The sequence below is a fragment of the Barbus barbus genome, assembly GCF_936440315.1.
Source record: "Barbus barbus genome assembly, chromosome: 37".
Lineage (NCBI taxonomy): Eukaryota > Metazoa > Chordata > Actinopteri > Cypriniformes > Cyprinidae > Barbus > Barbus barbus.
Genome location: NC_136715.1, coordinates 9,124,831 through 9,143,033, shown reverse-complemented (window position 1 = coordinate 9,143,033; position 18,203 = coordinate 9,124,831). Strand labels below are relative to the sequence as shown.

The window sequence follows — 18,203 nt, the reverse complement described above, 5'->3', positions numbered from 1 at the left end:
AGTGACACAATTGATCCGTCAGAAATATGCGGATTCAGTCCTCATGCAAACATTTCTTATTATTTATCACAGTTGAGTTGCTTTATTTTTAAGGAAGCTATGATACCTTTCAGGATCAGAATTTTTTGATGAATAGAATTTATTTTGAAATAGAATGCTTTTGTAACATTGTCTGTTAACTAGTTTTGAATTATAGTGTATATTTTGTATGTCTACCTAAATGGAGAAATAATCAATAGACTAATAATTACCATTGAGCTAGTCTCACTCATGCTCTGTCAAATGTCTCATCTTTCTTTTAGCTGGACAGATTTTCCAGTATCCGGATCCCTGGCAGTAAAAAGGAACGGCCACCCCTCTCCCACATGTCCAAGCATTCCTCTTCTTGTGACTGGTCCGCTTCCTCTGAATTTGAGGAGCTTTCTTCAAAGATCACATCAGAGAAGGAAATCCTTGCCCTCTTTGAGAAAATGATGGTAAGATGTAATTGTAGACAAAAAATGTACTTTGAATTATGTTGTGAAACACACATTTGTAAATAAAAACAAACATTCTGCATTCATGCCATTGTACACGTCTAAAAATCCAGATAATTATCACTCCTACACATTGACCTTTATCAACCTTTCAACCACAATAAGCACTAGAGGTTTATTTGCAATTATGTTTTAAGGAAACGCAACCTTTTCATAATGAAATGGATTGTTATGGGTCACTGACCTCAATCAGCTTATATTCATAGTAGGACGAGGCCCTCATGCCTATAAATACGCATACTCAAATACTTACTCACTTTCGTATCGTATTGAACATGCATCATACAGTAACTGACAAATGTTTGCAAGCAGCTTAGCTTGTTGTGGTAAATAAAATAAAATGCACACAAATAAAATAACCCCTACAATCTAGTTTTGATTTGGACTTGGACAAAATGTGCACATTTATAACAAAAATAATTTAGTAGAATGCCTGTTCACTAGAATTTAAATTTATTTTAATGTATTGTACTAATATTTTTATCAATTTAAATGTACAAAGTTTTCATTTGACAAACGCTTTTGACCTTTCTCAATCCTTCAGGTTTCTGAGGAACAAAAAATTCTGCAGCTGTTGAAAGTTAACTGAAATCCACTGCACTTTTGTTACACATTCATCTCAAGCACATCTATTTCATCAAATTTCCCACAAGTATCGTTTTAAAACATTGCACAGTCTTCCGTTGCCTTAGTGCTATTGTACGGAAGTCCCCATCGGTGCCCTTTCTAAGAGTGGAGGTGGTGTTAGCAGTTGAGCAGAATCTCCGAGCACAGGATTGAGTGACAGGAGCAGCCACTGCTGGGTAGAGAAGGAAGAGTGTGGATAACGTGGGCAGAGACGCAGTCATTAGTCACGGCAAGTGCGTGTTTGGATACATGAGCATGCCAGCATAGGTGACAGGGCCAACGGTGGTAATGGATGCCTTTCCACTCTGTGCCCTATCCGCGCCTATCCCAGCATCCTCCTCTCTCTTTCTCTCTCTTTCTCTGACACTTGAGGACTGCATCACGCTTGCGAACTGGTGAAGTCTTAAACTGCTCTGCTGATCCGTCATCTCAGAAAAGGGAAGAAAGGGAAAGCTCTTTGGGGAAAGGGAAATGAGACTGGAGGACACTTGGACAGTTGCACTCAACATCGTATGCAGCCATTATTGTCTTTCCCTCTCATCTCTCGCTTCTCTCACTTATCGATTTTATTGTTCTGTCTTTTGCCTTGGGATTTCCATGCCCTTTCTCTTTGTTGATGGTAGTTGTGAACTGTCCACAGATGCACACTAGTTCTTTTCTTTTGTCTCCATCGCTGTCAGAGATAGTGAGTTTGAGAAGTGCAGCTCGTTAGTTTGTTTTGGCACAAGACGTGTTGCTTCAGTAATCTGGGAAGTTAAATTGCCAAATATATCTGCCAATGTCTGTCATAGCAGTACACCAGGTTCAGATTTATGAACATGCTCATTTCTGTTTCACTGTTAATTTCTAATCTTTTCAGAAATTGGCCCATTCGATTTTCTAATACATAATTTATGACTTCTTCAGTCAGGCTTGTATTAGGTACTAATTTTCAAAAGATCTCACAAAATTGCACACAAAAATGTCAACATAGACAACCGATGTTTAAGAATAGCCAATCTTATTACAATTGAGCAAAAATGTCCCTTTATTAGTAAACCGTTTTAATTTTTGAAGTGTTTCATCAAAAACACTCAATGACTCCTGCAGAAAACCAGACATACTTTTACAATCAGCTTTAACCCTTAGAGACCCAGCATAGCAGCAGAATTACTACATTTGCTTAAAACAAATTAAGTAATACCTAGCTTTCACTAAATGTATAGGAAAAAGCTACACAACAGTAGCTGACATTCTGAAATCAGTTACAACAACTTTTTTGATGTGGAAAAAATTGCATAGCTACCAAGTCGCACTAAAAGGGGGTCCTTTTGGAACACCTTTGAGACATTAATTGATTTAAGTATAAAAAATATTAGATGGGGTGTGTAGTGATGTGCAAATGCTTACATGCGCTGAAATTTTGAATGCGTGTACGTTTGTGACCGTTTTTCTAAGTTTAGTAAAAATGCAATGGTGAGCATTAGGTGGTCAAACTTTTCTATTGTTCCCACAAAAGTCTATTCAATGGAGTCTATATGAATAATATAATGCCATACTTTTTCAATTCATTCTAATTTTTATTTAAATATATTTAAAGGTCCACTGAAGTGCTTCGAAACACGCAGCGTTATTCTATATGTTGACATTTCAACTGAAACAGGAAAACAAGGTGGGACATAATCAAGCCAGTCCTGCCCCCTTTTTTAATAGCCAATAGCGTTTCGTTTATATCAGTTTAGACCAGAGCCGTTGAGCCACATTTGACAGCATATGACAGCCACAATCTCATCAATGTTGCTTTAAAATATAGCATTCAGTGTACAATTCAAACGGGTCCGATATGTTTTATGGTCTGTGCCGATTTGCCTATATGATCGTCTCCGTACTATCGCGTCTCTGATCCGTAGCAGACTGTGTGTTGTGGCGGTTCGCGTAACACGAAACCTTCTTTCACCCCAACGGAAAGCATATTTACACTGTCTGAATCATTCTCTATCCCCTATATAGTGCACCACGTGCCATTCACCATACAGAAAATACTAATCCTGTGAACAAGTGACCGATCTCAGCTGGCACTTCAGCGTCTGTTTTTAGCATAAGGGGCAGGACGCTTTGGATTCTAGAGAGCATTTTATTGGACAAAGTTTAATGAGAAGCTGAAGTGCAGGATGATGTTATTAAAATCATTGATTAATATTGGCGGGCGTGTAAGTTTTGAATGCTTAAATCTTGTAAATGTGAATGTTGTCATTATTTTGGAGCGCGATTATCTTATAGATAATCTTAAGGCTAACATATTCATGCTAAAAGCCAAAAAAAATTTAATTTTGATTTCATGGGGACTTTAAGTGGCCAAATAGTGAAGTTTCTTAACTTTTCATAACTGACTGAAATGTATATTATTTTTCAAATGCATTTGTGTGCTGAATTGTGTTGTTGTGCATTCAAAACTTCTATTTAGTGTATCAAAAAATATAGGTGGAATTCTGCACTAAATGACCAGTGTTTTTTCTAAATCATACCCCGATGCAAATTTTGCTTAAACAATTTCTTTCAAAATTTTTTATTACTAATGCCATCATAAAGACACTTTAAAGAATAAAAACTAAAAATATAATGAATATAAATGCTTGGGTCTGTAAGGGTTAAAGTATGTAAAATATAATTTTTTTCCCTTTCAGCTACTTAACATGCATTATAAGACTTTCTTTGTGTTTTTGTCATTTTCATCTCCTTTCCTTTTCCTTAATGTCTTAAGATGCAGGAAAGACATATCTGCCTGATGGATTCACAAGCAGAGGTTGACTTCCTGTGGTTTCATTTATTTTCAGTTCCAAAAAGAACAGGTGTTAGGCATGATTTTATTCATGTGGGCATCGAAATGGAAAGATGCAGGTGCTCTTTGCCTTTCTTCACTATGTTTACACCCAGCATTTCCAGTAATATTTTCTCTTGGGCAGAAATATGTTGAAGTCGGTTTATGATTTGTTAGTCTTGTATTTGGGGTCAGGGGTCTGCCACTTATGATGGAGATTCTCATAAAGCAGGTCACAATACTAAAGATCTTAAGAGGATTTTTTTTCTGTTCTCTTACATTTGTGGTCTGTGTTTTCAGGAGGATATGAATCTTAATGAAGAGAAAAAAGCTCCTCTCAGAGAGAAGGACTTGAGCACAAAAAGGGAGATGGTCCTTCAGTACATCATTACAGCTGCAAAAACCGTAAGTCAAAGAATGATTGCAGCCACACAGACTGACATATAAACCTGAAAGGATGAGCGGTAAATACATTTGATTTCTCTTCCGTCCCTTTGAGCTTCTTTTTGACTCATAATGGATTTCCATTACTAACCTTGATACTGAATAAGAAGACGGACTCTTTTGACCTAAAGGTCATCCAATCAGTTCCTGTGTCAGATGTCAGCATTTTTGTAAAACAGAAAATAATAAGCAAAGGTGCAGAATCACCACAGAGACACCATGTGCCTGTGTTACCCTGTTCATTTGTTGTTGTGTGCCTTTGCCGACTACGTGCAAGTCTGATATTGTGTGGGTGGGTTTGCCCTGATAAAAATATCTGTAACTGCAGGCCTCTTATGAGGACATTGACAGGCTAAAGACTGTATTTATCGGAGATGATTGCCCTCATTTTAGTTTGTCTCTTTTGTTCTCTTGTCCTGAGGTGAGAGGGAGGTTGAACTTCCTCATGTGTACTTATGAACTCATAACGCTGTGGTAAAGGATGGCAAGATGTGATTTTACATCATCTCCCAATGTGTAGTTTGCTATTTTGTTTTTCTGCAAATAGTCTGGAGCTTTTAATGCTAGAATTCTGGAGGGAAATAAAGAATGACATTAATATAAAAGCTATTCCAAGGCTTGAATTTCGGCGTGGGATTGTGGGGATCGCGCATAATTTAAACCATTCCCGCAAGTTTAACTTTTATAATGCGAGAAATTCCTGCACAAATATATTTGCTTCATCTCAGAATAAATACATCTACAGACGCGAAAAAAATAAATCACTGGTTCAAACAGCCTGTCTTTTTTTTAAAACAGCGCTGCACCGGCCTTCTCTGTCGTTGAGTCCTGTAGCAGAGCATCGGCGTGTTCTCCGTGGCCCGCGTCGCACTGATTCACACAAGGCTGTGTAACGCGCTCTAATATTCTGAGTCATAATGAGTTGCTTGTGAAGATGTTATCGGCTTCCAAATTATATTATTTTAATCCCGAAATTCAAACATCAAATGCTGTTTTGCTCTTTATAGTGTGTGAGTGGATAGAGCGCGCCCGCCGACTCAACACAGTAGCAGCGAAGCGCGAGTAAATCATCATCTCCTTATCTTAAAAAACGCATTTTATCGAAAGTTAACATGAATGAACATAAGAAAATAGACTCCTGTTCACTGATCGTCATCATCTCTCACGTAACGACCCATGTTTCAACGGCGAGAAGACGCCAACAGCTTGGTATGCATGATATTTGTCCTTGTGTTATTTAATTTATGTCGGAATAAAGATCATTCACTGAAATGGTTTTTAATCTTTGGAGAGCTTTTTTTCTTAAATAAAAACAAAAATAACACTGATTAGATTATTTCACAATGCTTAAACGTTAGGGGAAAAAAAATATTTGGCTATAGAAAGAGGAGCCATTTCTTTTTTTATTCAGAAGGCACAAAAATGAAAGCCATCATCAAATGGAAAGAGATGAAGAGGAGGAGACAGAGGAAAGAAGTCACAAAGTCACAAGCAATGGAAAAAAAGTGACTAAAATTGAACTGATCTGAAACCCATGAAATACACTGAAATTGAGAGACCTTAATATATAGTTCTTAATGTCAGTTTGAAGGAGAGCATGGTGTATTTTGTATAAAGTTTTTTTTTTTTAAAAAACAAAGAAATTGAACTGAAACTGGAATATATAAATAGTGATTCTTAATATATAGTTTTAATACAGTTCTTAATGTCAATTTGAAAGAGAGCATGACAAATTTTGTTATAATTCTTTGAAAACCAAGATACATTAAAAACTGTAGACATAAATAAATGAAGATGATTAATTTAGCCCGATGTGTCAATTCCCCCCCCCCCCCCCCCCCAAGAATCTTTAAATCCCCCCCCCATGTGACCCATGTAAGGGTGGAGTTCCCCCCCAGTTTAAAAACCGAAACTCAGGCCCTGTATTATAAAAATGTTTATATAAAATATTAGGATTTTAAGATTTAAATTGTGCAGCTTAGTCACGCCATGACACTTTATCTTTAATGGATGCAAATGATGATGGCCACGTATATTTCATTATTTTTTTGTTTTAATTGTCATTCATTAACATTCATCGACATTATATACCTCAAGTGACTTGTAGACTAATCAACTTACTGCTCGATTTGAATTTGCTAGTTTAGCATTAGAATAAAAAACTGCATCACGTACTTGTCGAAAAAATACAGGTTGGGAGTCTTTGCCCCAAGCACTCTTGCTCATGGTTGGAGCTACCTGCATTAGATTTCTGATTTCTTAGTTTTAAGCCATACCGCTTAGAGGATTGTTTGTCAGTTTTTTTTTTTTTTTTAAGTCCCAATGTGTTGGCGAGACAGACTGACAAGCATACACATCTTAGAATTGTGTTTTCAACAAATCCTCCGGCTCTTCCATTGCACGTTATGGCTCCACACAAGTGGAAACTCTATATGCAGGATTCAAGCAAGGTGGATGAAAAGGCATTTTTTTCCTACCGAAATTAATTCCCCAATCTAATCCTCCTGTTGGTTAGCTTTGCGTTCATTTACAGGGCCTGCAAATGATGGAAGAGAAACAAGAACAAGGGAGTTTAATTATAATGCCTTTCCTCTCTTTCCGCTGAGAATTTAATTATTTTTGAGTGCTTGGAGATTTCGGGATGATTCAATTTGGATTGTATTTGCTATCTCGAGTGGCTGGTCGGGACTTGTGGTTTTTCTCCAATCAGCTTTAGTCTCTTTCTGCATTTGGAGTGCTGAAACTCGAAGCCCTTCAACAATCATGTTAGAACTCCCGATGTATTGGAATCTATTAAGGCTGTGACGGTGTCAATGGACCAACTACCACCAGTGGCGCAGTGTTGTGTATATTTATATATATAATTCTGAAACGCAAAAATAAATAAATGAGGCTCAATCATCTGTTAACAAATGTGCGTGTTTATTTTAGCACTTCCGTCAGTGAACACTCAAAACCTGCAAAACACTAAAATAAATATATATAAAAAATACATAGGAAAGTAGCCTTAAATAAGAAAGTTAAATACACCCTGTCTACCTCATGCGAGCGGCGCGGCTAGAGCTACACTGTCTACACTAGATGCAGCACGATACCACACAACAAATCCCTCAAAATAAACTGCCTCGTCATTTTTATGACAAGGTTCAAATGTCCTGTGTAGCCAGTAGGGCTGTAGCTATCGAATATTTTAGTAATCGAGTATTCTACCGAAAATTCCACCGATTAATCGAGTAATCGGATACGTACTTTTTCTTTATTAAAGAGCAATACTAAATATACATAAGAAAATAAGACCGATCTTTTAAAGGTCTCTTATGAACAAGTAATTTGTTTCCTTTTTAGAAATTTTTTTAATTTTTATTGCTGAAATTGCATATTAATAACTGAAAACTAAACTCATTTAGTGCATTTAATTGCCATATTACATTCGAAATGCAAATACAAATATAAAAAATTTAATTTAAGTAATTAAAAAATTACTTTAAAAAAGATAAACATAGTACAACCTAAAACTAAGACATAAATCAAAATAATAGTAATAAAAAAAAATTAAACCTAAACATTGTGCAACTTACCTTTCAAATTTCAGCCTAACTACAGCTCAGGCATGACTTAAGCCTTTACTGTCTTACATTTTACATTTACATTTAGTCATTTTGCCGACGCTTTTATCCAAAGCGACTTACAATTGGGGAATACAAAGCGATTCATCTTGAAGAGGCAATCGGACGGACGAAGTGCTCGTAACACTCATAAGTCTCAGGCATTGTTCAAATAAGTACAAGCTCGCAAGGGAGGAGTAAATAAGAGAAAGATATAGGTTTTTTTTTTTTTTTTTTTTTTTTTTTTTTTTTTTTTTTCTTAGAAGGCTTTGTGACTTTTGTAAGAGGCAAAAACTAGTGGGCAGGAAGCTAACGTGGAACACAAATTCTGGGCTGAAACCGAGAATTCTGGATGTGCTTGGTCGAAAACTGAAACCGAAAATGCTTTGTAATTTATTTTATTAAATATAAATTAATTTTGTAAGACTTTTTAATGTAGCTAAATTTTAATGACACAGAATTTGAAAAACAAGCCAATAAAATAACCACTTTTATTGAAAGAAAATTGGACAGAAAATATTTTAATATTAAATATCAATGTATTTTTATTCAGTTCTATGCAACAGAATCAGACATAACTGTTGTTGTTGTTTTTGACTAATTATTCAAGTAATGTATAGTTCTGCAAACAGGGCTTTTCCTTTCTCAAAATGCGGTGGGGGTGGTACCATCCTGATCATGTGCACACAATGTACCCACCCTTCAAGTGGCTGAAATAAACACTTTGTACATAACAATGTGGCTTTACTTTATAGCAACATATTTTAGGTGTTATAATAATTATAGCTATGATTAAAGAAAATGACAATTATGAAGTTTTTATTTTCTCTCACCTAATATTTTATTGTTATTTATTCTTAAAATAGCCTTATGAAATGTTTTCTTTTTCCTCAGAAATTCTGTGTTGTGTATCTGGTTATCAAATGAAGGCATGAAACATTAATTTAATTTATCTTTAAATTATTGAAAATTAAACTTTTTGGTAAACAAAGTGGATTTACTATTAAAATATGGAAGAAATGTTGTGTGATCATTCCTTAAAAAATAACGTTTTCATAATTTTAGTAGTAGTAGTAGGCCTATGTACATTCTGATGAACAAATATATTTCTGCTGCAATGTCTTCAAATTAAACCAGACGTTTATTTTGACGGGTTGTCATGAATACCTTTTGGAAATTTCATACAGAAATTAAAATTTCTGTATGAATGTGATATGACCCTAGTTTTACTCAAATGAAACGGTGAAACGCTCATGAAGTGACCCCTTCAGAGCAGTTCTGGAGATGTTTGTGTGTTTATTTCCTCATTTAGAGGCAGACGCTGAAATCACCGCGAGCGTGAGTCTGTCTGTGGTCAAGGAAAACGCTCGTCTCTGCCATTCATTCATACAGAGATATAATCGCGTAATAGGAGTTATAATGCTCATCAGATCGCGTGGTAAATCAGTGGTAAATGAATAGAAATGATGATTCTGTGTAAAGAAATATCAAATAAACATGAATAAAATTATAAAAACCCTGGCAAAGCACTTATCAGCGCATGTGAGCAGAGCAGCGAGGAGCAGATCAGTGAAGGAGATTTTACGAGGGTTGCCCAGTACAGCTGTACTACAGCATGTCACAGCACAGTAACGCTGCTGCAAACAGGAACAAGTTGAAATTTCTTGTCAGCGTGTAATTTGAGTGGACTTAACTTTTCCGGTGAACATGAGCGGTAAATGATCAGAATGCACATTGATAGAGGGGAATATTGAACGGAGTGTCACACGGCGTAGTGATGAGACTGAAACCTGAACACTGCTGGGCAGCGCGGCATATATTTTCGGCGGCCGAAAATTCAGTGCATCCCTAGTAAATGGACTAAACGATTCTTCGAAGCACATAATTTGCCTCTGATTTTTTTTGTATTCGAGTTACTCGAGGAATCGTTTCAGCCCTGGTAGACAGACTCAACCTGTTGTGTTGCGCCACCAAGCAAGCGGGTGCGTTAACTCCCCGTCTGCACGCGCTCTCTGTGGAAAAGGAATCGCGGTGCATGTTGCCACATTTCTTGTTAGCATCTTCCATTTACCGCTGTCTCGTTCGTATTTGGTCAGTTTGGAGAAAGCCTCACCAATACAAACCTGACCAGCCGGGTGTTTGCGATCACGGGAACTTGAAGACACTTGTACAAAAGCGGATGGGTGACATTAATGGAAATGATTCCAGATTGGCAATGTAGTATTTGGTTTCCCAACAAGGTCCATCGCTCATCACAAAATAAATTTGCTGAATGCAGAATAAACTATTTTCCTGCACTCAAACCTGCCAATCTAAAGGAAACGCTGTGTATGACGTTTGAGGTAATTTGTGAATTAGGATAGATTTATAGTCTAAATAAAACAATTTGCAACTGTTACAGTTGTTACGCTTGTACACAAAACTTTATATTATGCTTGTTATGGAGTACGTCTTTGCATCTACTTTTATAAGGTTGAAAAATTCAGGTTGAAAATCCACTAGCAAAATTGAATAGGGCTGGGTATCGATTATTTTCGATATAGATACCAATACCTTGAGTTCGATACTGGTTCCTGAACGATACTTTTTTCGATACCAATTTTATGAATTAGTTTTAACAAGATTACATTATCTCAAACTATTTTTTTTAGCTTGTTGATGTTTTATACAGACTCAAAGCCTCATCTCCTCAGCCAATGCACAAAGGAACAAAATATATCCAACACTAAATCAGTGCAAATAATTTTAAGAAAGTTCAAATAGTTTTCAGTTTACACGTTAGGCTACATTTACACTAGTGCATGTTCGTTTTAAAATGCATTGCTCAGACAAAATCATCATTTCTATTCATTTATTCTAGGTTGTTAAAGACTTCAAGAAATTGAAAATCTTTATGCACCCCATAAGTGGGTGTTTTATTTTCTTTCACCATATGTTTTATTGTTGTTAAATTATGGTGTACTGTCTAATTATTTGAATGCATAAAAACAACTTAGGTTATTCAAATTTATTCTAAAAATAGCCTTATGAAATGTTTTATTTTTCCTCAAATTCTGAGTTCTGTATCTGGTTTTCAAATAAAATTATTGAAAATCAAATTTTATGTATTTATTTTGGCAAACACAGGGGGTTTACTATTAAAATTAAAACATGGAAGAAATGTTGTGATCATTACTAAAAAAAAAAAAGTTTTAACAATTTTAACAGTAGGCTATAGTAGCAGTAATGCACTGTCTTCTGAATAATAGTAATATATTTCTGCCGCAGTGTCTTCCAACTTAAACAGAACTTTTATTTTGACGGGTTGCCGTAAATACCTTTACAGTTCTGTGTGTAGATGATATGACGCTAGTTTTACTCAAATCAAATGGTTAAATGCTCATGAAGTGACTCTCAGAGCAGCTCTGGAGATTGTTGTTCATGTGTTGATGTCCTCATTTTGTGACACGGCAGACGCTGAAATCACCACGAGCGTCACGCGCGCTTCAGTCTGTGTGATAAACAAAACCGCATGACACAGAGAGCAGACTGCTCCGTACGCGTACGAATCGCTCTCGCAGATGTCAAACACTGATCAATCTGTGCGTCCGCCGTGTCGCCGTTTCTAGTCGAACACACTTAATGCTGAAGGCTTATTGGCTCACTGACGTTGATGAGATTAACTCCTTAGGTATCGTAATTTGGTACCGAACGACAAGACGTTTTTCTATACTCTGTGGTGTCGAGGCAATTCGGTCAGTGCCTAAAAAGTATCTCACTCGATACCCAACCATAAAATTTAATTAGTTACTTTAGTTAGTTATAATCTTTTGTTTTTCTCTTTACTTTGTGCATTACAGTATGTGACATTTCACGTCTTGAATTTTAGTGGAGACTCTTATGATTATAATCGGACTTATCCTGGGCTGGTTTAGACTGACTGACTGTTCATTCAAGCTACTCACCAACTATTCAACTTTGAAAATATGTAGTTTTTCACATCCTTTCCTGTTAGGTTATAAACAGTTTATTGCAAACCCTTTTTTAAAAATTGGATCTGTTGGATAGAACAGACGGTGATGTATTGGTGTTTTCGAAATTTCCGTTTTCATACTCAAATAAGCTTCTTGCCCTACTTTGACTAGTTTGATGGATGGACATTACTTTAAATGTTGAAAATAGGGGTCGACCGATATGTGTTTTTCAGGGCCGATGCCGATACCGATTATTACAGACCAAGTAGACCGATAACCGATATATTGAACCGATATATATGTCTGGTGTAAAAATGAAAATGAATGTCAATATTAAGAATAACAAGGGCTCTGACAAAAACGGCCTTCCCTAGTGTTGGTTGCACTTCTTACTCTTGTCTTCCCCCATGCATCCATCTACAATAAGGGTAATATATAAAGTGAGAGTTAAAAGTGGGGCCACTGCATGCTTCATGATTAAGCCTATGAATACTAAATACTACAGCTAAACAGCTTGGGGAAATGTAAGTATTTGGCTTCAATAATTTACATGTTAGAAATGTATGTGTAATAGCATAACCTCTCATAATTCTTCATTAATTATTTTCGGTTGACTAAATCATAACCTACAAGAGGTGACTATTCAATTCATCATCTAATGCACATCAATTGATTAATTTAAAAAGCGCAATGTATATAATACGTGTAGATAATTTAATTGTCTTCATAGCTCCATTGTAGAAGTTGCGAAGAAGACCGCAACTATTTTAATGAAACTATAACACTAATAGCCTGTTATAGGCTCACTTGGTTCAATAGCCTATTGAAATGTCCCAATTTCCGTCATCCTAATCTTGGCCTATGTGACAGTAACTTAATCTTGGCCTATGTGACAGTATCTTAGTCTTGGCCTATGTGACAGTAATTTCCATTAGTTTTCATTTACAGAGCAGTGCAAATGAAGGCATAAAACATTAATTTAATTTATCTTTTAATCAAATGAGAGTTGAACTCTATTTTTTGGCAAACAAATGTGTTTACTATTAAAATTAAAACATGTAAGCAATAGCGTATTGTGTGATTTGTTCTTTTAAACAAAAGTTGTAATAATTGTAGTAGCATTAGTAAATAAACCAAACTTTTATTTTGACGGGTTGCCATGAGGACCTCTTAAGTTTCTGTAGCCTATTTATGATATGACGATCGTTTTACTCAAACGAAACAGTCAAAGTAAAGTAAAGAGACTTTATTGTCATTGTAGTTATACAACGAAATTTGTTTGGTAGCTCACAGAGGCCAGCAGCAGTAAAACAAGAAAGCAGCACACAGAACATAGTAAATGTAGTAAAAGTATAAAATTACTGTATAAAATAAAATAAAATAAAAAGGTACTTAGTATAATAATAGACAAGATAAATTTAAGGATAGAAATGTAACAGTATTTACAGTATAGTAGTTGAGTAAATGCTCATGAAGTAACTCTCAGAGCAGTTCTGGGGATGATGTTCATGTATTTATGTCCTCATTTAGTGACATGGCAGATGCGGAAAACACCGCGAGCGTCGTGCACTTCAGTGTGTGTGTGTGTGTGTGTGTGTGTGTGTCAAAACCGCGCGTCTGTGCCTTTCACATATACAGAGACACGCCGAACATGCAGAATTCATATTTAAATAGTCTTTTTGCAGCTTAATGTTTACAGATAGTCCATATCGTGAGTCGATTTAAGTGTACTGACCTACTTTTGATTAATTCATCCAAACTTTGACTAATTCCGTGACTCCGCGTTATACAGTAAATTACATATGACTGGATTCCGCGATTCCCCCTGCGTTTCCCCTATCTCGGAAACCATAAATAGATAAAATTGAGGTTTTTACAACTTCAGTGTAGTGGATTGTAATTTATTGCAACTTGTGCAAGGTCTGCTGCTGCCTTTGAGAGAGAACTGATGCATGATGAAGCAGCACCAGTTAGCAAGTGCTTTCGGTGTGAGAGTGCCTTTAGTCTTCCACGTTGATTGGTCGGACTCCTGACTCTCAACAAATCAGATGCGCGGTGGGCGGAGACTGCTCTAGGCCACAGAGTGGTGAGTTCCGACAGGCTGCATCAGAGCCAAATAGCGCGTTTCAAAATTAAATAATTTTATCGGCACATCGGTTTTGAAAATTACCGATGCCGATTATCATAAAAATGCTTAACCTGTTTATCTTCACCCCCCATTTGGGGCCTCGCAGGTGAAAATAACCTACCTAAATTAAAATGGTAACAGTTTGTGACAAAGTGTGCTTACACAAACAAATTAGGTATCTTTTGAAAGAAGAGACTCTGGGCTTTACTATCTATCATCCAGAGTTGATAATGCTCAAAAAGATAAAAAGTTATAGGCACTGACGTGCCTTGAAAAATATTTTTCCACACTGAATGTTTTTTTTATTTCATATACAAATACATGAAATAAGTCCTGGAGCAATCCAGAAAAGTAATGGATCGAAAGCCATGTGTCTCATGAGTTCATATTTCAAATTTGAAGAAGATACCATGAAAAATGAGATTCCTGCAATATTTTTTCTGAAACCATTTATAGTCCCCCCCACCCCCCTGTTTGAGGAAAAATAACCACCAAATGGATTGCAGAATTATACAAGCTATTTTAGTCATTATACATGTTCCTGCATAGTTTTTCAATTATAAAATAATAGACAGATTTATTTGAGCACTAAAAAATACAAAAATAATTATTTGAGTAATAAAAAAGGAAAACAAAATAGAAAAAAATGCTTTGTATATAGTATGTATACTGAAGTATTCTGATTGCCAGACATGAAGTGATATTACCAGACATGGTCATACAGTCAGTAATCACACGCTGATGTGCTTCCATTCAGATGATAATCAAACAGATGGGCCATATAATCAATAATAGCTGATCAATGAATCACAATGATAGCTGTCATAGAGTCGCTAATAAACACGCTGATGTCCGTCCATACAGATTATAATCATGCAGACACGGCCACATTCCCCACACAATACACACACACACATATATATAAAAAATGTAGAAGAAAAAAAAAAAACAGTTTTTTTTTTATGGATAAAGCAGATCGCTAAGTTATGCCCCGCTCAGATGACAGTTGCGTCACAGAAGCGTCACTGCCGGCAGGAGGGAGCGCCAAATTCAAATAATCTATATTCCCCTTTTCTGAAACTTTTTTTTTCCGTGGATGGTCTCATTATGTTTGTAAAACTGTATGCTGCAACACCGTGTTGTTTTTTTTACCACCAAGACGCTGTTTTTGAGCGTAATTTATTCCATAACGGACGCGAACAATAACTCTCTGAAGAAATGAAACGTAAACAAAGGAATATTCATCCTTATTACAACGTTATTGTTTCGCTGGACTAAAAGTGCTCGCTGGGATGTTGTTCTGTGGACCCTTACCTCTCTAACTAAACTGGGATTTCAGCAATGGACGCGTTTGTGGCTCGTTATTACAATGATAAAGGTACGTACGGCTTTTTTACTCTGCGTGTTTGGATGTGTACTGCTTACACAAATGTAGCAAATTTGTGCCACTCATTCCTTATAAGCTTTCCATCGAAAAACAGCGATCTGTCGTCGATGCTTGAGGCTTAGACCCTCAGAATGATATATAGTTTGTCAAGATTAACTTTGTCCCGTTTCATTTATTCTATTAGAAAACAATGACACATGCAAACAAAGAGCGTTCAGTGCGACTTCGCTCTGGTGAACGGTAACAGGTTAATATCGGTGCCAATAATCGGCCAGGTCGATAATCGGTCGACCCCTAGTTGAAAACGTCCTGGAGTTTCTCTCTCTCTCCTGCACTTGCCTGCTCCTGCCCTCCTTCATCTCTCACTCTCTCCATCTCTTGTCTTTTGACATTCAGGCCCAGTTGTTTACCCCCTGTCTGTATTCTTGACGAATAATTGCCTCTTTCAGTGAAGCCTTTCCTGTTGGCTCTGCTCCTTCGTCTTGCCTGGTAATTGAAACTATAGATTCTGGCATAGGCTCCTCTCCCTCTCTCTGTTAATAACATTCACCTTTAAAAACATTCACCTTGCCATTGCCAGCATAGAGTCTGGGTATAATTACCATTTGCTGTACCTGGAATGGATGGTCGTAGTCAAAGCTTTTGGTCTTTTGGCAATTGATGTGTTGTCATTAGGTCTTGTTTAGTGCTCATTAAGTGAAGAAGAGAGAGCTGGAAACAACAAATCCCTGACATTGGAATACAAGTGGCATGGAACATGGAGCATCAGAACTGAATTGAGAATGCATTATTAATACTTTTTCAAGTCCTGATTTTGAGGTAGCAGACAAGTTGCTGAATTGCAATTTGAAATTTAAGGATAATGAATTCAGATTCATCATAGATTGATAGATCGAAAGATTGATGAATAGAACTGTGGATGGATCGACGGATGGGTGGATAGAAGATAGATGGATGGATAGAATGATAGAAAAATTAATAGACAGATAGATGGATGGATAGATATTAATTCATTTTTATAAGTCATACTTATGACGTACTTATTAAAACTAAAATATTTTTTTAATCTTTTCACAATATCAATATAAATTAACTTCTAGAGTAGAAAAAAAACTTTATTTCCCAGAATCCATTGCCTGTGAATTGCACTTCAGTAAATCTTACTGTCATTCCAAATTAAATTCAAATGAAAGCGATAAGCATACAATCCTCTACTTATGCAGTGAGGATGGTTGGCACTGATTATAGAAATGGTGGATGGTTAGGACACGATATCAGTGTGAGCTAATAGAGGATGTTGACTCGTCGTGTTCTGATGGTTAATGAATAAAGACAGACTGCATACATACCCTAGACACACTCAGACCAACACTCATGCCTTAGTCACCGTATACGTCCATTAGTGACACAGACCAACCACATTTGAGCTGTGAATGGGAATGCAGTAAAACAGCAGGAAGGTGAACTCTAAACATGTTTTTAGCACCATCATCATAATCCCTATCTCCATTATTTATGATCCCTGGTTCATGTGAGTGTCACACATTCACAGAAATGCTACTGAAAGTAATGAATTGACAGAATCAATGCTATTCTTACACCCTCATCTGCTTCATGGAATAATAACTTGCTTGGTAATTACAAAGATTAATCTGTCACTAACTTTTCCAGTCCACTTTTGCATCCTCTTCAAAATATGACAACATTTTTGATCCTGAAATAATTATTGGGTTTTAATACTTGGATGATAATGGGACTGATCAATTTATCCCACATTCACAGTGTGGCTCTTTTGTTCAGCTCCATATGTGCTCTGGAATTCAACCATTTCATTGTAAAAAGAAACAATAGAGTTGACAAATGTTATATGCATGAAACTGGCTACCGTCCAGACTGTAGTTCAGGATTAGCCTGGTTATTTAGGCATGGTATCAGGGAACCTGCTTTCCATCAGATTATAGACCAGTGAATCAAAATCCTTCGTTTGTCATATGATCAAACATGAAGCATGAATTTGGAATATGGTTATATATTTCTTTCTTGAGGAAATTATATTTGGCTTTACATTAAAACTAGGGCCGGGACTCGATTAAAAAAATTAATCTAATTAATTAGAGGCTTTGTAATTAATTAATCGAAATTAATCGCATTTTAATCGCATATAAATATTTGACCTGAGAACAGTGAGAAGTAAGTTTTTTTTTTTTTATATGGATTTTTAAATTTCCCATCCACAGGGCCAACCAAAGCGGTCTCATCAGCTTCTTTGTCCATGTTCACTGTGGTTTGTTTTTGTCTGTTTCTCAATATGCGTTCTTCAGCGATCTTGCGTCCTTGTGTTCTCGTTAACCGTCGAAGTTCAGTTCCAATTCTCAAGAACGCAAGTACAGAGGATGCATGAAAGTGCCCGGATATGTTCTTGAAACTGAGGATGCATCGAGTGCAGACTTAAGAGAATCGAGCCGTTAGAAATCCCAGAAACCGCTGTGGGTAGCCGGTGTACGGAAGCCTGTAAGCTTTAAAGTCGCTCTCACAAATACTTAACGGCTCTTCAAGTTGAAAGTAAACATTTATCGTTTTGTTTTGGTTAATTTTAATAAAGTTATAAGACCCGGAGAAAGTCTGCATTTTTATTGGCATATTAAAATGAATCTTAACAGTAAAACATAACGCTGTAAAATAAAACAATACAATTATATGAAAGTAATATCTATAATAGTATGAAA

The 18,203-nt window shown here is 36.3% G+C and overlaps 1 protein-coding gene across 1 annotated transcript in view; it reads left to right on the top strand.

Annotated features, from left to right (window-relative positions):
* Nucleotides 1-350: 350 nt before the first annotated feature.
* Nucleotides 351-18,203, top strand: part of LOC306857080 (protein diaphanous homolog 3-like) — a 326,012-nt gene continuing 308,159 nt past the window's right edge. Inside the window, exons 1-2 of the mRNA XM_079396755.1 lie at nucleotides 351-476; nucleotides 4,261-4,365. Of these exons, the coding sequence (XP_079252881.1) occupies nucleotides 366-476; nucleotides 4,261-4,365 (216 nt within the window). The 5' untranslated portion in view covers nucleotides 351-365. The remainder of the gene's footprint in view (nucleotides 477-4,260; nucleotides 4,366-18,203) is intronic.